This window comes from Myotis davidii, unplaced genomic scaffold (genome assembly GCF_000327345.1).
Source record: "Myotis davidii unplaced genomic scaffold, ASM32734v1 scaffold200, whole genome shotgun sequence".
Taxonomy (NCBI): domain Eukaryota; kingdom Metazoa; phylum Chordata; class Mammalia; order Chiroptera; family Vespertilionidae; genus Myotis; species Myotis davidii.
In genome coordinates, this window is record NW_006293700.1 from 94,416 (window position 1) to 121,756 (window position 27,341).

Here is a 27,341-nt window from a genome sequence, read left to right on the forward strand (position 1 = left end):
TCCCTGGGACCTCACTAGTGCGCAAGTGCGAGCTCTTCAACATTCTAACAGGCACCATGATAGCGCAAAATCGCGAATCTTCAATGCATATGTAAAGAAATATACGGTAACCCGAATTTACCACATTCGCAAAATCGCACACAGCCAACCATACACCCAGTATGGTATCGCGATTCGCGATTTTGCGCTATCATACTGGGTGTATGGTCGGCTGTGTGCGATTTTGCGAGTGTGGTAAAATCGCATAACAGCAAAATCGCATAACAGCCGAGCATACACCCAGCAGCGCTGCTGATGCCTGAACGGTATGTGGAATGAAGTGGGCAGGCATCGGGAGGCCACTATGGCACGGGGCAAGCACTATGGGCAGTCTATCTGAAGTGTACCTGGCGTATAAGACGACCCCCCACTTGGAGGCATATTTTTCAGGGCCAAAAAATCGTCTTATACACCGGCAAATATGGTACTTAAATTTGTTAATTTTTATAATTAAACTAGAAGATTATGCTCTTTTTTCCATAAGTTTTATAGTTTTCATTTTGTAGTGATAGGAACTTAAGTCAGTGTCAACTAATTTATCAAACTTTTTATTTCTGAGAGATTGCCATATGTTTCTTGGTACCCACTTTTTATAGATTTTTAGTCTGCTACGTTTTGATTAAAGGGTGCACATCAAAATGCTTGTTAGATTAGTCTCTGACTTCAATGGTCCATGTACTTACACACAAGCAAAAGCAGAGTCCCAACAATGAAATCTTGTACTTCAGTGAGTCCGAAGAGAAAAGCTTTGTTTTTCACATTAATTTCAAATTTCAAATGAGTGTGGCTTTGCTGTCATATGACGTACATTATGGTTTGTATTGTTGCCTTTTTCTGGAAAGTTCAGAAAATCACACTTGTAAAGGGCTGCTTTGGAAGTGAGCTATCCTGGTCAGTGGTACCTGTTAAATGAACATGAAAATGATAGAATGATCTCTGTATCTTTAGAAAAATAGGACAGTCATTTGGTATCACCTGCAGTGCCTCCACTTCTAATCCAGTTTAATCACTTTGCAAACTAGTAACAATATAACTACCATTTATTGACTGCTATCTATGTGCCAGACAGTACTTTGCCTTTCTCATGCAGTGACTCATTTAACCAACATAACAATCCCGAATTGGCCATTGCTTTTCCTCATTTTACTTACAGGGAAGCTGGGGCTCAGATGTTAAACAATTTATTCCAAATCACACAGCTAGTAGGAAGCATAATCAGAATTTGAATCTTAGTAGCCTGGCTGTAGAGATGACACTCTGAATCACTAAGCCATTTCTTTCACCTCTCTACAGTTCTGAAATACTTTAAAAATCGCATCAAACCTCTTATGTTCCTCTGATCATTTCAACCTATATTGCCATTCAAGACCTTTCATAGGTAAATATCACTTTACTCATCCAGTTGTATTTCCCATAAGGACCTTTTCTTTATAGGTTCAACAAACAGTTATTAAATATCTATTATACGCCATGAACTATGCATGGTACTAGAGATACAAGGTTGAGTATGCTATGGTTACTGATTTTCAGGATCTTAAAATTAGTGAAGAACACTGACAAATAAATAAATAATTACATGTCCCTTTCCCTATTCTATTACTTGTGCTAAGTTCTTTCTTTATGTATCTCTGGACCTTTTTCTAACATGGTTTTTCCTATAAGTCTTATAGATCTATTTTAATTAATAAGTCAGAATCCAGGGAAATACACACATGTTTGGAAAAATAAAAATCCCTGCCTACCTCATAGGTGTTGTCTAGCCAACAGATGGCTGATTTTATTTCTAGAACCATTAAATGCTTCATCCACTTGACTATGTCTGAGTGGTTTAGCAATATGCACAGTATGGTTATTTTTGTATGGGGACATTGAGAATATGTATTTCTTCTTCTAGAAAGCTGTACCTACAGGCATATTTACTAGCCATTATAAATAGGACCAAAATCAATTAATATAATTGGCTTTGAACCCAGTAGATGGCAGTGAGATTAAAGGAAAGTAACAATGGTGGATATTATTGGAATTGAATTTGAAAGTACAATGGGGAGAAAGTCGTAGGAATTCTTGTTCTAGGACCTGAACTTTTTTGTGTATGAAGAAGAGTTTTATGTCTGTTTCAATTTGTATGTATTTTTCTATTTGAATGACTGTTCCTTATTTACTGATTAAAAAAACCAGTCTTCAAAACCTACAGTACTCTTGCCATCTTGAATGTTTTAAACAGATAATGATTTTCTTAATATAATCAAGAGGTATGTTTAAACTGATGTTTTCTGATTTTTTTAATAAAATAGAGTGATGATCAAAATTATGCTCCTAAAATAATTATCTAAGGCCCTTAATGCCATCATAAAGATGCAGTTCATGTATCCAATAGTTTTTTTTGTTATCTCTTTTCTATTTCTTTATCTGTATATAGTTGTTTACCTCTGCCAAAGGTTACTTTGTTTAAAAGTTCAAAATTATGTGGACAAAATAAAAAGGGATAAAATTAGCCCGTAGCTCAGAAGCTTTCTATCAAGCTAGTAGGAGATGAATGGACATGGTGGGGAACAGGTAAAAGATGATCCACATCTATGTGTCAGTTCTCAATAACAGATGTATGAGTCAGTGAATGAGCTAATATTGAAAATTAAATAATGATGCCAATCAACATACTATTAAGCTTCTAATACCATGGGTTACTGTGTCACTAAAGTTCAATAGAAATAAATAATTACTGTGAGCTAGAGTGATGAGAAAGCTTTCACGGAGAAAATACCCTTTGAGCTGAACTTGGAAAGAGAAGGGTGATTTTTATTGGTAGAGAAATCATAAGAGCACCAGTATGTTTTCCTGTTGCCTTTGACCACAGTGAACCTATCACTTCAGAGGAAAAGAGGTACTAACTAAAAGCAAGAGGTTATTTACTGATCAGCTTTATGTTTCAAAGATAACTTTTTTGTTGATAAAGGGTTACAGTCATCTGAAAGCAATACCTGTGGAGAGAGGAAGGTATTATCTAAATTTTAAAAGCTCCCACTTTGCATCTTCACAGCAAAGCTCCTCAGAGGTGTGATCATGGATCATATTCATAGCGGAAAGTGGGGTGTTGAGAAGGTACCTGCCCAAGAGGGAAGAGAAAAGCCCGTAGGAAAAGATATAGCCAGGTGTCCTGGCCAAACCTCAGAGTAGAAATCCCAGTTGTGTGGCATGTAGACACATTCAGGTGGATTAGGATTGGAGAGGAATATGACCTTTACTCAAGAATTTTGGACTGGCTAGTGTAAAATCTGGGAGCTTTTGGGCCAGTGGTTTCCATTTCTGTAGAACAGCAAGGGGTAGAAAGGAGATGACCAGTAAGACAGACCTCTGATAGCACTTATAATTCTCCCCGAGCTCTGTGTTATGGAGAGGAGGGCCAGGGGCTGCTGCATGCCCTGTGAGGGTCACAGGTGGGACTCAGATGATCCAGAGTGAAGGGGGAGTTGGATCAGTGGTGAAGGGATGGATAGCCAGGCCCCTGACCCTGCTGAGCACAAGCTGTGCTCAGACACTGGGCTGGGTAAGAGTCCAGTGAGGAGCACAACGAGGAAGGAGCATCAGACCTGCATAGAGACCTGCCTGTTGCCATTCTCAAGACACAGACGATTTTGATTGTTGTGTTTTCCCCATTATTCAAAAGGATGGATGTTCAGATTACTTATAGAAAATAAAGAATGCTACCTTTTTTTACCCATCTTAATTATTTTTTTATTCTGGGCAGTCTGCATGTTTTGGAGAATATGAATAAACCAAACCTCCTAGGGTAGAGTGTTTGTGAGAGGAAATAGTGCTTCATAGAGTTAGGAATCTATAAATATTTGTCTGGATGTGGGAACATCAATATATTGAAGTTGGGTCTAGAAATACATTCAATATGTCTTATATGAAAAAGTGCTCTAATTTTGTAAGTTTTAGAAGGCGACCCCCAGACAAAATGTTGGACAAGTTTTCCCTGGCTCTGGCTTTATCTAAGCCGTGGCTGTAGTCCATCTTAAGATGCGGAGGTAGGACAGTGTGGGGCGTGATGGATCATGCAGAACTTAGAACTCCAGCAGAGTATGTGTGGTGTGTGCCTGTGTGTGCATGTGTATGTGTCTGCATATATGTGTGTGTTCATATGCATGTGTTCTATGAAAAGCTGCCGCAGGCTGACCCCATTTTTTGTCAGAATGTGTTCATGGAAACCACATATTGAATCTGAGACTCACAAAGTGGATCATTTTTCCTATCCAAACAATGTTATAATTTTGGATTGAATTTGAGACACAACATCAGATAAATCATAGCTTAATCAACCCTACAATGCAAGGGGAAAATCAGTTACTAAAAATCTTTATAATAATTAAAATAGCAGAATTATATGAAAATATGAGCTGTGGATAATAGTATTATGTAAAACAATTAGAGGTGGGACTTCAATGTACTATAAACTGTATATAAAAATACCCTGCAGACAACTTGGTTATATCATAAATTTGGCTAAATGTTAAATTTTGATAACTATTAATTTTACTTGCCCTTTTAAAATTAGAAAAACATTTTAAGGAATAAATTGAATGACTAAGTCTCTTAAAATAAGGTAGTCATGAATTTTAACTGTTTTCTTATATATATTTTTATATATTTCAGGTTATTTAATGTAAAACTACCCATTAAAATAATTCTTTAAAATTTCACTAGGAATCTTATTCCACATAATTTGGAGAAAAGAAAAATTGCTTGAATATTTCATTTATTACCTAGAGCTGTATAACAAATGACCATATATCTAACATTTTAACACAGTACACATTAATTATCTCACAGTGGTTTTATGTGTGTTTTTTTGGGGGGTGGCGGGGGGGCGGGAGTCCAGGCACAGCTCAGCTGTGTCCTCTACTTTAAATATTCTTATAGGCTGTAATCAAGGTATCAGCAGGCCTCCTGGAATCTCTGATGAATCTCAACTGGGGAATAATTTGCCTCCAAACTCACACAGTTGTTGGCAGAATTTAGTTTCTAAAAGGTTGTTGGACTGAGGGCCTCAGTTCTTGGTTGGCTATTGGTCAAAAGCTACCCTGAGCTCCATGTCACCTGGTCTCCCTAACTTGTTTCATCAATATGCAAGCCAGAAAAGCAATAGAGAAAGTGTGCTAGCAAGATAAAATGTATAGTTTTTCATAACCCAATCCCAAAGTGACCTCCAAGCTTCCTAGCGTCCTTCTCTTAGTTAGAAACCAAGTCCCTATGTTCAGCCTATCTTCAACGAGTGAGAATTATTCAAGGGCATGAGTACCAAAAAGCAGGGATCATGGAGCCATCTTTGAGTCATGCTGGCCCAGGTAGGTCCATCATATTAATCTTATCTCTTCTTGTTTTCTTTCGCATGTACAGTGCTCTTGCCAGGCAAAGAAATCACAGTGCTCTGAGCAGGAAAGGAACCAGAATGTGTGTGCTTTTGGTATTGCTTACACAGCAGAGTGGTAGGTTGGTGGTATGCTCATAGGTATGAGACTTTCATAATACCAAAAGGCATTGTAGTAAATGGTCATGACAGAAAATACTTCATGAGGGAGATAAAACTCAAGGTGGAATCTTTGTTTGATTAATCATGGTGTTGAGTGGGGATGCAAACTGTAAGTAGGTGCAATTGTACTTCAAAAGGATGTCAGATGAGGCTGCAGTCAGGAAATGAAAGGTGGGAGAATGGAAAAAGAAGGTGGAATGCAAACTATGAAGCAGCCATAGGGGCAAAACGTTGTGAAAGATCCAAGATGTTTAAAGGTGATTTAAGGAAAGTTTTGCTGTGCAAAGTTCAACTTAACTATCTCTTTCATAGCCTCATGAAATTTCCTGTCAAAATCCCCATTTGTGTGATATTATTTGGGGTGAGGGTACAATGATGAGGTACTGAGAATGGTGTTAATGGTGTTAAGGCAAAAGCAGAGTAGCCCTACCAGACTAAGTCATCTCTGTGTAACATAGAGTTAATTAGTAATGTACTGTGAGTAGGGTGTTGTGCTCTGGCTGGATCACCTCAGCTCAAATCCAGGCTGCACCACATACTAGCTGTGTAATTTGACTGAACTAAACTCTAACTCCAGTGTCAGATCCCATAACCCAAACTTGGTTAATTCCCCCTCCCCTGTTATGACAACAAAATATTTCTGAAGACATAGATAGCCGGGTGTCTCCTTGTGGTAGAGGGAGGAAGAAACACCCATGGTTGAGAACCAATGCCTTGGAGGGTTGTTGTGAAGGGCAAAATAAGGTGTAATATGTGAAAACACCTACAAGAATGATTAAAACTTAATAGGCACTCAACAAATGATAACTGTCCTTTAAAATTTGACATTGGAGAGTAGTATCTTACATATAAAGTTAGCTAGATAGAAGTTTATTGAAAACATAAAAAGCAAATAATACTGTTAATAATAATAAAATTATTTGAGAGACCACTTATAGTGTTTGTATGTTTATATAAAAGCTGATCCTCAGACCAATCAAGCTTTAATTGCTGTCTCTTCCAATTAATACTGTCTGCTCTGGGGAAATCATTCAGGTTTTCTAAGGGACCTTATCTATAATACACCTTACCTATAAAAGGGAGATAATAATGGCATGTATATCATGTGTCAGGATGATTCATTCACATATTTAATTAATATATACCTATTGAGCACCCATACTAGGGGACTATAAAGAAAATGTGAGACAGTCTCTGCCCTCCTAGAAATTTCTTAGTGTCAAATGATGAACAATAAATATATAATGTCATTCTAGGATGTAACAAATATTATGGAGATATTGATAAATATTAAGTAATAATAGAAAATGCTCTTATAGGATAATAAAGGAAATTCGCTTTTTGAACAAAAGTTGAAAAAAAAGAAGCCAGTATGGTTTTATTTGATGTAAGGACACGCAAACTCATTTTTTTTGGTTGATTTTTCTTTGTTAAATGGCATTTAAATATATGAAATAAATATCAAAAATATAAATCTTTGTTTTACTGTGGTTGCAGATATCAAAAAATTTCTATGTGTGACTTGGTACCAGAATTAAGTTAGGGTTTTTCAAAATGCTGACATGCCGAGCACAAAAGGTTTGCCATCACTGCCCTAGGTAGAGAGTGCACCAAGTAAACATTAACATCTTTGTATTGCTGTATATGGAGTATTATAGCCAATTTGTACGTATTTAGATTTTTGTATTTTTTTCTTATCACCGAAAACCCGTTTTCAGAAAACTCAAAAAAACTTATACAATGTAGGATGTGAGATGAAGTTCTCAGGTGCCATCATGCATGCTACTAAAGAACATTTCCACAGAGGCAACTCTCCAAGAAAATAGACAGAGTTGAAAAAGGTTTTGTTAAATTTCAATCAGGGTGGCACTGCTTCGTGTCTGGAAGTGTAAGAGATGAGAACAGCATGTGAATTCCCAGAAAGCAGCACAGAACGGAAAGTGGATTTACAACGTGTCAGACAGGGTGGCAACATCTTGTGGCGTGTGGCTCGCATCTCAGGATGGGGAAGGTATGTCCTGTGCCTGCTTCTCGCCTGTGGCACACCACAGGGAGAATGAGTCGGCAACCACAGCCAAAACACATCAGCAGCAATTTTAGTGTATGGCCAATCACAATCTTCTTTTTTTATTTTTCCTAAAATTTAATTATTTTCCTTATTTATCTCAAAGAGCTGAGCATAAGACAGAAATAAAGTTTTGAAGGGAGATGACAATGGGTAGCTATGATGCTTAATACAATTTTTAGATTTATCATACTGGATTTAGAATCCTACCACTTGTGATAAGTATAATACATTACTTTTCTTTCCTTTCCCCCTCCTTTTTAATATGCATTGAGTGGGTTAATATTTGCTTCATTGAGAATATTGCGTGATGGGTTGAAAATCTCAATATCAGTAGCACAAATTTCAGAGACGGAAGGTCGTGGAGTTCAAAAGAAGTGAAATGTAGGACAGTTGAAGCAAAAAAAGTCTACATGATCAAGGGTTTAGTGAAGAAAGAATTAAGACTTAAGCAAAAATAAAGATAGAGTATAAGAAAAGGAAGAGGAAAGGAAGGAGGTAGTGGAAGATGTGAACCATCCAAGACTTGTAACATTTGAAATCCAAGAAAAAAGTAAACTAAGAATAAATCTTGACTTCAGTCATTAATATAATACCAGTTTAGTTTTGTGTGTCTGTGCCATGTATATATATATATATATATAAAGTAAACTGACTTCAGGCAGAGTCAACTTTACTAAAGATGAGTTTAGAGCATGGGTACAGAAAACTTAACTGCTAGCATTGGGATTGTCACAATTAGTGTATGAATTTATTGTGCTTTCACCAGAAGACTTATTTTGAGTTAGCACATTATGTGACCAATGCTAAAACACTCATCCAAATGAATTCAATTAGTATTCATGATCTGGATCAAGAATCAAAGCATCATCAAACACGGTACATGGTACAACGATTAGGTTAATAGTCAAAGATCATTAGCAGTCAACAAATGAATCCAATACACATGGGAACTTCTCAACATAGGACCTTATTTATGTGATCCAGAGTTTATGGGAATATAAAGATTGCATTAAAGAGGGTAAATCATTAGTTTAAATCACCTATACCAGCTGAAACAATGTTTGCTCTAGCATAATGGTGCCTAAAAGGGCCAGCCATCTTCCATAACCAAACTATTGGGTTGAGAAATGCTTTCTCACTATTGAGAGGTAATAATTATATGAGTGCTTTAGGGAGAGATACAGCCCATGGGAAGTAAGATAGAATAAATACACTTTCAAATGGTAGTTAAAATGATAAGCTTTTGTAAGCAATATATTGCAGTTGTTTTCATATTGAAAAAAAGCACACATTTTTGCCTATCACTCTATATAGTTAATAATTTACCTAATCCAGCCTTTTAAAAAGATTAAACCTTTCCCCAAGACTACCTAGATATCGTCTTTGCCTTGTTCATGTCTACATTGAACATGTTGCCTCGTGTCCCTCACTTTCTGTTTTCCAGTTGTATTCCTGAAGACCTCTACTTCTAAGCTCTTTTCAAATCTCCTGTCTATGCCCCTCAAACCTGGTCCCAATACTATGCCTCTGACACTGTCTAGATTTCTGAGTTGGTCACACTGTGTCCTCACTTCAATGAGGGCTGTAACTGGGCTCAGTTGTACCAGGCTAGTCTGCATATATAACGTGAGTCCACATGCCTGGAATTTCAGTTCTTTTTACTGAAAGAGAATTATACACAACCTCTATTTGTCAAACCTTCAGGGGGTAACAAAAGTTTCATGAAAAAAAAAGTTAATTTTTGTGTGTATATAATATAATCTCTTGCATTTTGTGGTGGGTGAAAGTTAAGAAAAATAAAGATGCACTCTGATGCAAGAAACCAGACTTTGGGGAGTGTTTGGATTTGAATTTGCTGGAAGCACTGACATTTTCTTCCAGATTGGAAGGAGAAAACCACTCCCAGATGTCTTAATTTGTCTGACTAACAAACAGAAAAGCCTTCACAATTTATATAATGATGGGTTCAATTAGCACAAGTCTTGTGATTCATTTGCAATCTAAGTGAACAAATTCTAGCCTATAAATATTTTCAAATGTTTGTGGTCATCATGTGTTTGGCTATTGATAGTCAAAGAAATTAAACAGGAATTGGTAGCTAAAGAATTTCTCAGGAAGTTTCTTGCTCCTTTCAAGTTAAGAAGACATAGACTACGTGTAAACTTAAATTTACATAAACATTGTTTGTAACTTACTGGTATAATCACTTTCTTTGTTTATTGCTCTTATGTGGTCAAGGAAAGTAAATATTCTGTAACATTCTCTTATGTTATTAAAAAGGGAAAATTCAGCATAGCATTTCAATTCCACAAGACATTTTTTTTCAAAGTATAACTTTGAAGGTTATTTTGTAAAAATTACAACCTAAAATTCCTGCTCTCTACCACTTTGTTCTTAATATTTTTGAATTTGGTTAAGTTGTACTACTCTGATGTTCTAAGAAAGAATGCTGAGCTTATATTTGAGGCATGGTTGTAGAAAGAGGGAATCAATAGAAAGTATGGCCTGAACCTCCTCCTTCCACCTTTCAACCAGAATTTGTCCCAGGAAAGTGAATTATGCTTCACTCTATAGTCTTTCTTTTCCTCTTAAGGAATTATAGCTGTCTCACATAGCAAAAAAGTTTTCATAAATATTTTATTTAAGCTTGTCTAATTTCTTATATGTTTTCTTAACATTTATTTTATTTTTAATAATTCACTTGGAATATATAACCTCTGCATAAAATATTTGACCAAATCAGCTCTATTGACGTAAATCAACAAACCAATTGCAGTGCAGGGAGAAACTGCCCTATAACTCTTGTGTAACCATCATTGAATCACTGCGAAGGGACTTATGTTTGGAAAGCTTTTAATTTTTTTGTTATGAAGTTCCTAGAAACAGATGTGAAAATTCACATTGTCTAGTTCAGACAGCTGTAAATTATTTCATGGATTACACTTGAGTGAAATGAAAGTCCTGGGTTTATTTCATCAAGGCAGCTGTTATTTCCTTAAATTAAATCAAAACAATTCTTCGCTTGATTAATTCTTGCTTATTTGGATGGTATAAAGTGCTGACATGTCCTTAGTTATGAATTTGTTCATTTTTATCGATTAAAATGTGACTCAAAAGATGCATCACAATTTTATAGGTAAGTTTAATAAATAAATTACTGCTTTGGGCTTTCTATTGTAAAAAAAATAGGTATAGTTTTACAGATAATATTCATGTAATGCACACATTTTACTTGTAAAGAAAGTTAGGCATCAATGTCACTGCTTGATTTTAACTGCTAGGCTGATAACTATACCAGCTTTTCTCAGCCATCTGGTCTGTCGCTCCATTTCACACTCCCTCCCGAGCTCCAGACTTGTCCTTCTAACTGTCTACCAAATACCCATATGGCTATCTTAAAGGTAGCTCCATCTCGGCATGTGCAAAAGCAAAGGCATTGTTATCTCCTCCTGTGTTTTCTAAAAGTGGTCAGATGGAGAAACCTGTTAGGATTTCTCAATCAATAGTTCACTATAACCTATTGACTCTACCTCTGAAATTGTCTAGTATATTTCTGTCTCTTACTGTTTCACCCTTTCTCCAGACCCTCAGAAGCTTATACAGGCAGCATTGCTGCCGGCTTCTTCCTGCCTCATCTCCCTGGTTCCAAATTGTGTAGGTAAGTGCAACAAGTGTATCTCTTCAAAAACCCATTCTCCAAAAGTCAATCCCGTAATTAACAGGGATTATCAAATTATACAAAAGTTTTCTAGTCAGTAAATATCAACAAATGCCTACTCTGTGCTGGATACACTTATAAAACACTGAGATTATGGTAGTAAATGAGAAAGACTTAGTTCCTATGTTGAGGTATCAGAAAAGAAACAAAATTTTAAAATTAAATGAATAATTGTAGGGGTGTGTGTCTGTATATGTACATGTATGTTTCTGTTTAAGTATGTGTGTGTGTGTGGCTCAGCTGGCTGGGCACAGCTCTGTGCTCAAAGGATTGCCAGTGAGATCCCAGGTCAGGGCCCAAGCCCAGGTTGCAGGCTCGAACCCCAGTAGGGAGCATGCAGGAGGCAGCAGATTCATGTTTGATGTTTTTGCTCTCTCTCTCTCTCTCTCTCTCTCTCTCTCTTTCTTTCTATCCTCTTCTTCTCTCTCTCTCTCTCTCTCTCTCTCTCTCTCTCTCTCTCTCTCTCGCTCTCTCTCTTTCTCTCTCTCTCTCTCTCTTCTTTCTTCTCTCTCCCTTTTCCTTCCTCTCTCTCTAAAAATCAATTAAAAAATATCTTTAAAAGAAGTGAGACCTAGATGGAGATATGGTGCTTAGTCAGTCTTCAAAAATGAAATCATAAAATTCATGTCCTGTTACTTTCTCTACGTACATCAAGCAACCTACAAATGCTTAGATAATTATCATGAAGCTCCATACCCTTGTGCTTTATATTATTAGTAGAAAAATGATGCAGAGGCAAGTAGAGAGTGAGGATTTGGCCTTGAAGGTAGGGGGTAGCCATTATATCTATTCCCTGATGTAGAATAAACCACATAATATCTTCGTGTCAGTATCTAGAATAACGCAGTACTCACTTCATTAAAAAGTCACTGGGGTGTACTTTGCAGCTCAAAAAATAAAACTAAGGAAGCAACTTTTTGGTTTAATTCATAGCAATATGGCCTTCAAGAGATTGTTGTTTCATTTAAATAGTCTGCTTTTAAACATTCGATTTCCTATTTTTATCAGTATCAGATATGCCTTAAATCCCTCATGGAATTATAATGACCAAGTTTGAGAGAAGCTTAGGTTTGGACTCAACTGGAGAGATCATTTATTACAATGCTTAGCAAAATTCTAGGTCAGCCACCATAATTACCCAGCCTCTGCTTTAAAAACTTCATGGATGGGGTACTCACATCACCCTCACGACACTGCTCAATATGCCTTTGAATAGCTATAGATGTAGGAAGATTGTCTGCAGACTCAGAAATACCCTTCCCTCTTCTTAGACCCATTTCTTCTCTGAAGTCACAGGGGAACTGTGATATCTCTTCTGCATGATATATATTTAAAGGTTGCCGTGAAGGAAATAAATGAAGACCTTCACACTGAGAACAAGCAGAGGCTATTTATTCAGAGCTTCTTATAGCAAGGCAATCACCCACCATCACTTGTATTTGCCAGAGACCCAAAAGCAGGTAGGAAAGTGGGAAAGCTTTATAATGAAAAAATAAAAAGGGAAGGCTTGAGATATGTTCTGATTGGAAGTTGACACGGGGAGGCTAGAGGCAGGCTAACTAGAAGCAGACTATCTCATACAAGTGATTTGGGGAGCATATTTGGCTTTTTTGATTGGTTCTGAGTTGGCAATGGGGGTACAGGAGGGGAAGCTGGTTTATATTAACTGAGTACTGAGTTTGGGGCCAACTGCTGCAGCAATTGTGGTTTGGCCTCTCTGGTTAATCCCAACAGAGCTTATAGGTCACTGTTCTAATATCATATGTGATCAGTACAGTGTGTATTTAAATATTCAATATTCAGGTCCCTCTTTTAGTTATTCTCTTTCTTGCAGGAAGTTGGCCAAAAGGTAAGACTAGGATCCAGATCTTCACTGCTTGATGAGTATTCACTCATCTCCATAGTCAGTTGTAACAAAAGAGTTTCTTAACTTTTTGATGTTGTATTATCATGGTGATCATCTGAAGAGGCAGTGCTGTACAGAAGCTTTTAAGACCCGTGTCAGCACTAATATGATAGAATTCTATGGACTGGTATTGTGACCACTAAATGAACAAGGACAATAAACAGTCTATTTAAGGAAATTAAAATTCAAACTTCTTTTAAAAAATAAAACTGCTGCAGAAAGTCACACCACGGACAACAGACCCAATTCCTGCGTGGTGCAGTGTAATCATGTGCTAATCATTCCCTGGACATTGTTTACGCGCGGTGACTATTGGATTTAAATATGTAGACTATAGCCCTGGCCTTTGTGGCTCAGTGGGTTGAGCATCATTCTGTTTACCAAAAAGTTGCTGCTTCAGTTCTTGATCAAGGCACATACCTAGCTTGTGGGTTAAGTCCTGGTTGGGGTGGGTACAGGAGTCAAACAATTGATGTTGATGTTGCTCTCTCTCTCTTCCTTCTGCTCTTTATAAACAATCAATAAAAACATATTTTTAAGAAAGGAGGAAAAATATGTTTCCAAACCAAAAATCTAAATTGTCCAACAAAGGCCAAGGAAACAACCCCATAGGTCATAAGAGATCAATCTTAAAGAGTCAGGTAGCTTTTGCCTTAAGGTGATATATAATCTTTTCTACCTTAGCTGTTTCATTGAGCCAAATACAGCAAGTAATATTATCAGTAGCAGATACTACCATGACTAGTGAATATGAAATCTAGATTGTTCATAACTGTTTTTGCCAAGGCATTGAGACTGATCTATATTTCATGTAGGGTAGAGGTAGTATTATTTATTAGTTCTGTCAGAGTTAAAATGATACATGTCTTTACATATTTTGTTTGTATGATGCCTATTATTGGAAACTAGGGCCCAGTGCATGGATTCGTGCACCTTGAAAGGAACTGTGGGCTGTGAAGCTGCGGTAGGCACAAGGGTGGGTCTCGGCCCATCCTCCGTGCCATGGCCCTCGGTACCCTGTCTGCCGGCAGCCCCACTTCCGCCGCCACCACTCCCATGTGCTGACAGCGCTGGCCCAGCTCGCACCTGCAGATGATGCGGAGCGATTGGGGCTGGCACCAGCAGTGGGTGTGAGCAGTGGCCGCTGCTCTGATCACCCCTCAGGAGCAGGGGTAGGGGGAGAGGCCCTGAGGGGTGATCAGGGCCAGCAGTTGCTGAGCTGTGCTCACTGACAGTGCTGAGCGAACGGGGCCAGTGCCAGGTGCGAGCGGCAGCTCTGGTGCTGGCAGCAGGTGTGCGTGGGGCCAGTGCCGGCAGCAGGTGTGCGTGGGGCCAGTGCCAGCAGCAGGTGCAAGTGCCAGGTGGGACCACAGCACACAGCAGCAAAGAATTTTCATTGACCACCAGAGGCTCGCCCTGATGACAGAGACTGGCACCCTGACTTGGTCTGGTGCCCCCATTCACCTGCTCCACCATCACGCCATGGCTACCATCTGCCATATTCTGCGTGTGCCCCCTGGTGGTCAGGGCATGTCATAGCGACCGGTTGTTCAGTTGTTCCGCCGTTTGGTCTATTTGCGTATTAGGGCTTTATATATATAGTTACTGCCTTATTTGTATAAACAGTAAAACAGTAACTCCCCCAGGTAAAGTGCCTGAATAATCAAGGGTAGCCTCATTTGGAGCTCATGTCTGAATTATAATTTCCAGATTGATGATTTATAAAATTAGGGTGCCTATATACAGGTAAGTTTTGCAATACTATTCCTAAAGCACATGAGTTATTAGTAGCAGGAAAGTGATCCTGGCCATGCTGGCTGCAAAGGAAATCCAGTAGTATCTGGTAGGAACACACAGGTAGCCAGGGGTAAAGGAATTATTCATGGCATGGCCTTACATTAGCTGAATAATCTGAGATTGGTGGTAGACTGATTACGCTCCAATCTAGAACAAAACCGAAGAGGAAAAGGGGCCATCGTGGGTGGGCAGCAACCAGGAGTCTACAGAAAAGGAGAATAATGATTGTAAGTAAGTAGATGAAAAACAAAATAGGAGTTAGTAGGGGTTTTGATCCACCATCTTGGGCAGAAACTGTCCACTATCTGGGGTCATTGGATTATTCTAAAGAATCCTGTTTGAGGTCCCCTATTATAATAGGCTTCTTGTTTTGTTGATTCTGGATTGCTTCTTTAGTTGTGAAATGTGAATCCAAGGTTTTACTCCAGAGAGTTTTACTTCTGTATTAGTAGTTTATAGTATTTGATAAAATCCCTTCCATGAAGTTCAAGAGCATTTTTTTCAGATGTATCTTCCAATGGACAAAATATGATAGTTGAATATTATGAAGAGGCTATAGGAAGATATTTTGAATGTGACCTTAACCTCTTGGTGATAGGACTGAGTATGGTACATGTCTCATGTAGTATTTTACGAGGTGTTATACAGAGAGTAGAGCTCAGTAGCAGGTAAAAACCTGGAGCACATTGGCCCTCCAGTTACCAGTTCACAGGGAAGTAAACAATGTGTCCTCAGGAAGTAGACCATACTGACATAAGGGTGAGTGGGACTACCATTGTCCGTGGAAGCTCAAGGGTTTCTGAAAGTTCTGTTAAATTCATTTGAGAATGTAATTGATACCACCTTTCCGTGGTTTCTGAGTAAGGGGTTCATTTGTGTTTCTTGGGAAGTGTGTACCTTGGGTACTTGATATAAAAGTTTGTATTCCCAATATTGAAAACGAAAAGGCAGCTTTTTAGCAACTATAAAGACTATAGCTTTTTCCCAAAGAGGTGTTTCAACCCATCCTGAAAATAAACATATAACTACTAGTAAAACATTAAAATCTTGTGGAGTGTGAAAGCTGCATAAAATTCATGCAGTATTCAAAGAGCCCTTAAAGATTTTGTTCCTGGCCATATCCCATCTTATAGTTTTTCTAGAATTGTGCTGTTGACAAAAGAAAACATGACTTAAAAATGACCTCTACTGTCTTTGAAAGTACCCAGTCATGGTGATTCCACACAGTAAGCAATTTATCTGTATCATGATGAGAAGTTTCATGGAGAGATTTAGCTACTATCCATTTGAAACCAAGTAATCTCACCCAACAGCTATCTTCACCAGAGATTATCTGAGTGAAGCTAGAGCTATATACTTTTTCTTTATTTTTTCTAGAATTAGGGGCTTGATGTTGATATTCATAGTAGTTTCTTTGAATTCCTTTAAGTATTTATCCTCAAAGAGTTTAGATAGCATGATAACTATGTTTAAGGTTGCTTGTTTGGCAAAATGATCTGCTAGAGTATTTCCTTGAGCTTCATCATTATTTATTTTTTCATGAGCCCTAGCTTTTATGATAGCTGCATCTTTATGAAATAAGAGTATATCTAAACATGTCTTAAACAGTTTGTTCACTTTTTTTGTTGTTGTTAATATTCACCCCAGCATATTTTTCCATTGATTTTTAAGAGAGTGGAAGGGAGGGGGAGAGACAGAGAGAGAGAGAGAGAAACATCGATGTGAGAGAGAGACATTGATTGGCTACTTGCTGCATGTACCCTGACCAGGGCCAGGGACTGAGCCTGCAACCTAGGTATGTGTCCTTGACCAGAATTAAACCTGGGACCCTTCAGTTCATGGGCTGATGCTCTATCCACTGAGCCAAACTGGCTAGGACGCTTGTTCATTTTTGATAGGATTTTCAGCAGAGTTGAGAACACCTTTGTTTTCAAAGCATCCCAAGTCATATTTTAAAAAAAAGAAAAAAAAATATATATAAATATATATTCATTCTGTGGTCTTTGGCTGGTGGACAAGCTTAAGTAAGTGCAATACCCAAAGGATTGTATTCTAAAGGCAAACTTAAGTTGGTGGTAGCATATTCCATTCCAGTTTCAAGTTTCGATATATCAACGAATAATATTAGGTCAAATTTTGATGTATGATCTATCAACGAATAATATTAGGTCAAGTTTTCAGTTATTAAAAAACCTAGGTGAGGCAGGCACATTTTCTAACTGAGGTAAGAAAATTGTGAGGTTCCTTGTTCTGGTAGGTCAGGGTGTTGCAGTGGTGAAGGGTGATGTGAGGGAATGTTAGCACATTCTCATGAGAGGTTAATTAGCTGGAGAAAAGTGCTGTATGTTCTCAGGCAATAGAATGTCTGCATTACCTGAGTAACCTTGAGATCAAGAGGGGAGCTTAGAACTGGATAAGCAGAATTTTGAAGTGGCAGCTATTTCCCTAAAACAGGGAAATAAGCCTTTGCAACCAGGTCAAGAAGATGCGTTTTTGATGACTCCCATGAAGTTGAGTTAGAACCCAAAGTATTTGTCCAGATTGCTCATGTAGATGGAAGGATTTTCAGTTGGGGAAGCCTATGGAAGGATCCGAGTGGCAAGCCTTCTTCAGATTACAGAAGGTTGGTTCATGACTTGGACTAAGAGTCATTATAATCTCAGGAAAATTTGTTTGCATTATCCAGTTAAGCCTAGAACTCTGAGTTTTGTAGGAGCTCTGCAATGTTTGGGTTCTCCATAGCCTTATCAAAAGAGACTGCCTGCCTTACACAGGCTATAAACGCAGTAATGGATTATGTTTGGCAAAATTATAATTTATCTTTTGAAACTTTATGTACCTTTTTTGCTAAGTTTGAGAGCAAGTAAATGGAATACCTTTTATATGATTCCTTTTTTTCTGAATAAAGCAGGAGAGCATGTACTATTATATCAGGACCAAGTTACAAGGGAAACTTAGACCTTTTAAGTCTTGATTGAGAATTTGGGAAAAATAGGAAGGGACTTCAGAGAACAATATTCTCCTCCCCAGGTGAAGACAAGAAGAAAAGATTTAGAATGGAAAAAAAGAAAGTTTCAGATACGTTCTGGTTGGAGATTGTTGGATGAGGAAGCAGAAGGCAGGCTAATTAGAAGCAAAGAATCTTTTGTAATCAGTTGGGAACATGGTTGTCATTTTCTGGTTTGTTCTGAGTTGTAAGTAAAGACAAAAGGAAGGGAAGCTGGTAGCCATCGCCCTAGTCCTGACTATTTTGGTCCAATTGCTGCAGAGGTTGTGGTTTGGCTTCCTATAAATCTTCTCATATAATTTGTCTCTAACAACATCTAGAAATGATTAAATAATAATTGATGCATAAGGGAAGATTTTTGCAAAGTGGAAATGTAATGTTTTAACTTATAAACTACTTGCAGACACCTGAACACATGGACTTCTCTCCTTAATACTATTAAAATTTAATTTTTCTCTCTGAAATTGTTTGTGTTGTTCCAGAGGATCTTGATGATTTAAGAATGGAGGGAGTGACTACTCTGGCACCTTCTGGGAGCAAATTTAATCTAGGTCGTGCTACTCACCCTGTTGAACTTCAGGCCAAGGTCACACTGAACATCTGTTCAAGGTGTGCCAGGTAAAACATATTATAGGTGTAGTATATATCAATGTGATTTTGATTTTTAAAATCTAAGGTTTTGATGTAAAGCATGTACTTTGTGTAAAGAAAATTTTTTCCTCCTCGTTATCTTCCGTGCTAACCGGCAAGGGAGTTTGCTGTGCTGTTGATCCTTGTGCCCCGTGCCACTCAGACCAACAATGAATCGAAGAGTTTAGATTGTCCTCACTTCACAGTTTGGGACTGTTTTAAGTCTCAGTTTCTGAATCTCATTTGCTGTCTGCCCTTCTATTCCTTTTCAAAGGAAGATTCCAGGGGAAAAACTCAAAGCTACTCCTAAAGCACCTGCATTAGGCACAAGTTTGCCCAGGTACAGTCTAAAATCTAATACTATTGGCCTCTTAACCTGCTCCTTATCCTTTTCACCTCCTGGAAAGAATTTAATCAGCTTGAGGCTTTTCAGTTTTGGCAGCTGGAAGCAATCTTTGCATATACTGGATGAGGCCAAAGAAGTAGCTTAAGTTACTGCCAAGTCAGCTCCCAGTGCTGGTCCAGCAGAAACTCACCAAATAGATAGAACTCATTCTTCTGTAGGCACTAAATCTCATTTGCAAAGAGGCTTTTAAGCCTGTTTAAATGATAAAACAAGCCTTCTAACCCTTATGTAAATGGTGCAGATTAGCAAGAACAATGCACTGGCTGGCCAGTTTTATCTCCTTGCCTTTATGTCTAGCTGTTCTATTGTACAGCTTGAGGGGGGATTAGCTGCTTGAAAAATAAGGAGGGGGGAAAGTGTAGGAAAATCAAATCAAAAGCTTTTGTAGCTTTTCCCTCTTTTACTCCTTTGGAATTTTTGTTTTTAATTGTGCCGTTGTACAGTAAATACAACAATGGAAACAATGCTTCAGACAAGTGATATTTGGTGAATTGAGTTTTTGGTTATGGCTGTGAAGAAAACTGGTAATAGTTATGTTACCATTGTAATTTGCTAGTTAGTAATAATAGGAAAGGAGAAAAGGGAAGGCCAGACATTATACTAATAAACATGGCCATCTGGGCAGCTTCACCAGGAAGTTGCAATTACACACTCCCCAGGAAACCACTGGCCCATCCCCTGCAGATTCCTGGGGGAAGAGACTAGACAAAAGGGAATATGGGCACATGTACAGTGAATTGGGGTGACATAGGGAAGGTACTTGCCTGTCAGTCTAATTGGAGGACAAAGATCATTGTCTAGAGGGGTAGATCCCAATGCAAGCCCACAAAAATTTGGGAATACATAATCCCCAGACAAAGGATTTCTCTCTTTTGTTCTGCTTCCTTGCACTCATCCATGTTCCCTCCCTAGCCATGTGGCCCTAGAAGCTGCATGGCCCATGGCCATGTGGATCCTACACACAGTGAACTGCAGCTGGGAACATAAGCTAACCTAGCCAGATGCTGGACTGGACTGTGCAAATATGGAGCAGAAACTCTGAGCTCTGGCTTTAATTCTAGCTCTGCTGAAGATGAAATGGGACTTTTTCCTTGGCAGGATGGAGGGAGAGGGGACCTTGGAAACTCAGGGATTTAATTCCACAGACATAACACTTGCCAGGATACCTCATCCTCCTGTGAGGGCCTCTGGAAATTCTTATTCCAGCAACACCCCAAGAAGTCCACTTCCACTGGCAATGGTGGGGAAATAGAGGACACCCCACCAATAGCAGTTAGGCATCCTGAGTATACAAGGCTATCTATGGAAGAGTAGTTTGGCATTTTAAATAAAACCTTTATGTGTACATTTGTACATTTTGTACACATTTATACATTTACAACTTGACTTGAGAGGGGTTGCTGCAAGGTCTTTCATGTCCGTTGGAGAAGACTGGGAGATGAGATGTTAGTTTTTCAAATGGGAAAACCTATGGGAATAATATGTCTTTATTGAATTTGGAAAGGACCAAATACATACACAGCCCTACATTATTTACCATTCATCTTCAAAGTGAGAGGGTTATACTGTAAATTACAATCTGCTTTTAAGGCGGTCCTTTACGGAACTTATTGGAAAAATATTCAGGTGAGTAACTGGTTACATTTATTGCCTTCTCACTATGTACCAGATGCTATTCTAAGCACATTAAACACAAAAACTTATTTAATTCTCAAGTAATGTTGAGAGTTAGTTACTATTATTATTTTTATTTGTGGAGAGAAGAAAACTGAGGCATGAATTGATTGATTAACTTGTCTAAGAGAATATTGCCAGTTGGTAGCAATAGTTTCAAACCAAAGCTGTATAGCTTGCCAGTCTCTTTGCTCAGTTGTTTTGCTGTATTGCTCAGCATCAGGCTATTCTCTGAAGTTGAAGATGGAGGCCAAAATAGCCTGAAAGAAAGATAGGGAGAGATTTAGGTGTTTGAAATGGGAGTTCATGATTGTTTTTGATGGAGCATAAAGCAATGCTGTGCTTTCAAAAGCAAGATAGAGATATATTGATTCAGGGAAATGTGGTAACCAGTATAGAAGACAGTAGGCTTTTAATTTTAGAGTAGCTGCTATAGCCAGAGTTCAGAATGGAAGAAAAGCTAATATCAATTTTCAAGAACTATGAAGGACTTGAGATTTTACCCTATTTGCATCTTAACATGCTAGTCTGCCAATGTTTTATAGATGCTGGCAGAAGACATGACTCTCCTGAACCAGAGACCAGGGGCTTAGTAAGCACAATAGTAACAAATATCAGCGTATTAGCATTTTCACTGTATCCCTGAGGCATAAATCTCATCGATGGACACAAATGGGGCAGTAGGTTGCAGTATATGAGAGGAACCCTGAGTTTAGGAAACATGAATATTTTATAATGGGAAGTTAGCATCGCTCTAGAGAGAGACTCCATATCTCTCTTCCAAGGCTATCTATATATATAAAAGCCTAATATGCTAAGTGTCCGACTGTTCAACCAGTCGCTATGATGCACACTGGCCACCAGGGGGAAGACGCTCCAACCTGTAGATTAGCTTGCTGCTGTGGTCCAGCAACAGGGAGTGGGCGAGACAGGTGGGACATGCCCTGCAGCCCTCCTGTGCTCCCTCCCCAGTCCCCATTGTGCACCGGTGGGGTCCCTTGGCTTGGCCTGTGCCCTCACACAATCTGGGACCCCTTGGGAATGTCGGAGAGCCAGTTTCAGGCCGATCCCCGCAGGCCAGGCCGAGGGACCCCACTGGTGCATGAATCTGTGCACCGGGCCTCTAGTTTGTTATATAAAACATTCCTGAACAGATTGTCTGAAACAAAGGCTGTCAGTGTCTCCACTCATAAGATATGTAGAAACATGAGAGACTTGCAGAGAACTGTCCCTTGATATTAGTTACACTACTTGGGAAATGCATTCATGTGGTTATCGGAATTTTCCATAATTAATTCTCAAGCATCAAATTATGTTGCTGACTCACCTCTCCTAATGTAAGGCTTTTTCAGTCTGTGAGAATAATACTTTGTAAGCCGGGGCTAGCAATTATCTGAAGCAGAAATCATAAACTGAAGGACTATGGGTAGTGTACAGGTTTTTGTGTTCACATAACAGAAAAAGAAAATACCACTGGATTAATTACTAATTTTACATAAAAATTGGGATTTTTATCTTCTCTTTAAAAATCCATAAAGGTGATAACACTGGGCCCACATTCTCAAATGATTATACATGAGCAGCTCTCCCCTCTAGAGCCATAGACCCAGTAATTCTTCCCTAATTCATCTCAGATTGTCTGTCCATCTTCGCTCATTTACATTTACCTGTGTGGAGTCTGTGGACCCTTGTTTGTAACCTCTGATTTGTAGAAACATTGGAAGTGCAAAGATAAGCGGTGAATTAGGACTGGAGGAATGCAGACGGAGGAGCCTGGCCAGGCCCCTGGGAGCAGGATCTGCTTCCCGGAAGAGGCAGGTTGTACTGGGTTATGGGCAGGGATTTATAGTAGCCAGACTGTAGTCTTAGAAAGACTAAGCAGTCTCTCAGAACTCAGAGTGAGTTGATCAGAAATCCAGCTCTGCAAACTAGAATGACATGGAGAAAAGGATCGCTTCATTAGAGAACTGTGCTCATGGCCATTGCTCTGGCACCAGCCTGGAAGAAACCTGTGTGAGAGAGAACATGCAGCCTTCATACCGGAAGCTGGACATTGGATCTGGGACCTGGGATCAGGATTTAATTCCAAATCTTGCCTGATTGGAGACAGTTTGGGGCAAATGGATGAGAAAATTTAGGATAATTAATGTTACCTTGTTCTTACCAAGACCTTCCAAGGCTTTACAACAACAACAACCTTTTTTTCCCCCTGAGGAATGACAAAGAGATCAAAGTACCTTGATCTAAAGTACCTTGCGTGTCATCTTGGGAAAATTATGCAAATATTCAGAAAATCTAGTCCCTCTTTTGTGAGATGGAGTTCATGTAATCCTGGGGATAATTTCTGAGGAGGACGGAGAGCACTGGCAGGATAATGTATGCAAAGGCAGCTAGCAAAGCATTCACAGTGCAAGGCACTCAGGAACAGGGGTCTCCTCTTCCTCTCCCTCACTGAGACAGTTACCATGTAACTTACGCAGTTTAAAATGCTTTGAGCCTTGTTTTTTGCCCTCATTTTGAGAGGCACAAATAATAGTACTCAGGTATTGAGGAAGAAGGAGCTTCATTTTCCTGACATTCGGAAACTCTCCTGCCTTAGGCTTCTGCCTGGGGAGAAACTATGGTCCACCCTCCAGCATTTCCTGTGTTTAATAAAACAGGATAAGCTGGGAACATTTTTGTTTGTTTGCTTGTTGTTTCGTAGAGTGTTAAGGTCAAGGGATCATTTTTCCCATAGAACTGGAGAGGTAAAATGTAATAAGTGAGTTAAATGGATGTGTTGTGATCTTGAAATAATGCTATAGCCCCAAGATGCTATCAACAACCTCAGTATAGAGTCAGTTAGACTCAAATGGTGTTCAGAGTTTCTGCAAAGAACCCATCAAGTATCAAGTGAGTGGAAAGAGGTTCAGGCTACTCTTTAGATGGTGACTTTCCTCAGTCCCTCTTTCAAACACTGCAGCACTCGTGAGCTACTTGTGGGGTCATAGTAGCTCTAAGTGAGTGTACATATATGTCCGGACATTTTTGCTCTGTCAAACTGAGGGCATACAGCCAAAGGCCATGCAGCCCTTCTCATTCAGAACCTGCTTGGAAGACATGATCTGAAATGAGACTGATACGCTCTACCAGGAATAATTGAGGGATGAAAGATACCTATGAACTTCCACTCTACAAGACATCAGGACAAAAGAAATTAAGCCACATTAAATTGCTCTGTATGGCTTTATGTGCAGCAAAGTGACTAAAATATCAAGAATATCAAAAAAGTTTACTGATTAGCATGGTGAGAAGAAATAAGATGATCACAGGCTTTTTAATAAATATTTTGCACATGGTTACTAGATACAGATGGAAGAAAGCTAGTGTCTGTAAGCTGGAAAATTATCCAGGTTAGTGTTACTCCCACAACTCTTGGTGACTTTAGTCTGATGTGGGCATTGCTGCAATTTGTGTGATTTAAGCAAAGAGATGACCTCCTCTGGCAAGTGAAAAATGCATGGCTGATAGATATGTGACCACCAAGATGCATTAAGATTTTAACCCAGAATATTTCTCCCCCCCCCTCAGATTATAAGGGAAAGAAGTCATTATAAAACTAAAATTATAAAGAATTTTCTGTGTAGGATATAGCAGTGTCCTTATAATTAATTATCCATCTTATTCATTACAAGGTAGATTTTTTTTAATATATTCATTGAGGGTCTTGTCTCGACTTTCAGAAGATTCCATGAATACAGCTACAGATCTTTGAATAGTGTGGGCAAAACAAGTTGCATTTGTTGCCTAGGAGTCATATCAACCAAAAAGTAAAGTATCGGTAGGGCAGTAATTCAAAATATCAGGAATCGTCAGCAAAACTTTTATGGTTTTAAAAAACAGTGGTTTGCAAAATTGTGAGTTTCAAATGGAACTTCTCTATTAAGTCTCCCGAATTTTTGTTTTAAGATAAAAGTTAAAAATAACAAGCAGACAAATGCTGATACCAAGGCACCAAATTACTATTTCAGTGAAGTTTATAAGCCACTTTTCTGGAAAGACCACCCATTAATTCTGTCTACTCACTGCCATTCTGAGGAGTTAAATCTTGCTTTTGTGGACTCCTGCCAGGGCACTCCGGGTGGTAAGAAGATATTTGTTTTTGATGGTGCAAGTGTTTGCATTCATTCATGCTTAACATCAGTAGTGCACAAAAAAAGGAGCTGAAAGCCATTTGAAAAGAAATTGGATTACAGGGAACATGCGGTGATACTGCCTCAGAAACTGCAGCATGAGAACACTGAAAGCTATTTGTTTCCAAATAGCCTGCTGATTTTTAACTAACTTGCCTCATGTCATTGTACCAAAAATTGTTCATCATTTATTCTAAACATCGCGACATGAAAATACTGAGTTTAGTTTTGTGTTTACTAGATAAAGTTAAAGCAGATCACCATTGGTGATGGCAAGCTGCAGAAAAGATGTGTCAAACCTTGTAATTGTGAGTTAATTTCAAACCATCTATCTTAGGATTTACCAGTTGATTTGAGAAAACTTGTGTAATTAATCATACATTATATTCTTTTCACTTTCCTATATATATTTTTCTTTTCTTCTCAATTATTTGTATAAGGTTTAAATTCAGCAAGTTCCTATTTGAAGGAAAGGTGAGCAAAACGGACATGAAGGAAAATGGATAAAGATAAAAATGTATTAGCCCTTGTTTTTAAGTTAAAAATTTTCCACAAAATGGACATCGTAGTCCTAGAGGGTTAAAAGTTCCCATTTGAGTCATGAATACAATGCAGCACACCTACTGCCATGTTTTAAGTGACAAAAATATTTAATTTGAGCCAAAATGCATTTATGGAACACACATTCTGTGTCAAGTTCTGTGATAAGCTCTGAAAACAAAAATTAATTAATACCCCTGACCGCTAGGAACTTACACTCTACCTGGAAAAAGACATGTAAACAAGTAAGTTCAACCCCAAATATCAGATAGTGATAGTGCTGTGGGAAAAACAAAGTGTGGAGGGATGGCTAGGTTACTGATGATCATTTCATGGAGGCTATTGCAGTGGGAGAAGTCCATACTCTTGGAAATATTGATGTATGGATTTATTGTTAATTCAAGATCACATGAAGGAAGAAATGAGAGCAATCAGCATGAGTCCGAAGCTGGGGAACCACTTCATTTTAGTTCTTAACACAGTAATTTCATAGTTTTTCTTTTATTTATAAATCAATGCAAGATTCTCCCCATCCCCACTTCTTTCAGTAATTGCTTTGTGATTCATAAGGGAGGGAGGTCCTTGAATGTCCATGTGTTGCTTCTGAAGGATGAGCAAAAAAAGGGATACCCACCTTGAGATGGAATTTACTCCTGGTGAAGGTGCTGTGAAGATTGTTGGAATGACAACAGAGGATTTATAATACTACGTCAATAGTTAGTAAAGCAGCAGCATTGCATTGTGGCCAATTTACTGAATAAGGTCAGGACATAATGTACTTTATTTAATAAATATATCTATACATCACTAATTCATATTGATATTTGCAAGCCAGTTATAACAGTAAAGCCTTTCAGAATATTCAGCTTCTATTTCTGACACAAATCCATGGAATTAATGGTTAAGTCCACAGGAGCAAGTGAAATTCATCACTGATACTACCGGTTCAATAGCATGATAGATTCAAATATTTTTTCCACAATGTACCTATAGTTTTTCCAAGCATACTATTCATAGAGGCTAATTCTTCAGTCACTTCAAACCTGGCATTGGCCCCCTGAATAAACAGCTGTATAGTAACAGTGACATGGGTAACTCATCAAGATCTTGAAAAAAAACCCAGGTGAAATTATTTGACATTTAGCACCTATTGGTGTTGCTCGCAATGTCCTCAATATTTTGAGAAATTGTTCTTGAAGGCTATTAGGCTAACAGTCTTTAACAAATTAATTGTTTTCTGGACACTTCAGAGAGAATGCTATGAGATGTTTAAGTCATTATAGTCCTTTCCATCTTCCCCTCCTCAACTCTTGCTCTGCTCTCAAATTCTACACACTTCAGACATCAGATGTTGAGAGTGGGAAGAAATAGGTCCAAAAGAGTGTTTTGCCTTTGTATACTTATCTTGGATGCTATTTTCAGAAAAGGAGTTTCTTTATAGAGGACGCCCAACATGTATTTCTCACAGTTGTCCAGTTGCCCTCACCAATAGCCACAGTCTTTGTAGGTTGGTAGAAACCATCAGTCAGATCAGCGGCATGTGGAATACAGAGAAGCCCCCTTTAGTAGCTAACATAGGTATAGTTCTGTTGTTTCTCACTGGGGTCTATAGCATCTGAGCAACAGTGTCTGGGATTCCCTGGAAGTGAAGGAAAACAAGGAAGAAAACATGAAAATAAGAACTTGTTTATACCCTGTAGGCTACCTCTGCCATTTTCAGGGTTTGTATTGCTCAAATTTAACCCAGTTATGTGACGCTTGATGAAAAAGAAAGAAAGAAAGAAGAAAGAAAGAAAGAAGAAAGAAAGAAAGAAAGAAAGAAAGAAAGAAAGAAAGAAAGAAAGAAAGAGAAAG

At 38.5% G+C, this 27,341-nt stretch overlaps 1 protein-coding gene across 1 annotated transcript in view; it reads left to right on the top strand.

Moving 5' to 3' along the window:
- Positions 1-27,341, top strand: part of LOC102757537 (chromosome unknown open reading frame, human C8orf34) — a 208,568-nt gene that overhangs the window by 83,576 nt on the left and 97,651 nt on the right. The window contains exon 7 of the mRNA XM_015566289.1: positions 18,548-18,683. Within this exon, the coding sequence (XP_015421775.1) occupies positions 18,548-18,683 (136 nt within the window). The remainder of the gene's footprint in view (positions 1-18,547; positions 18,684-27,341) is intronic.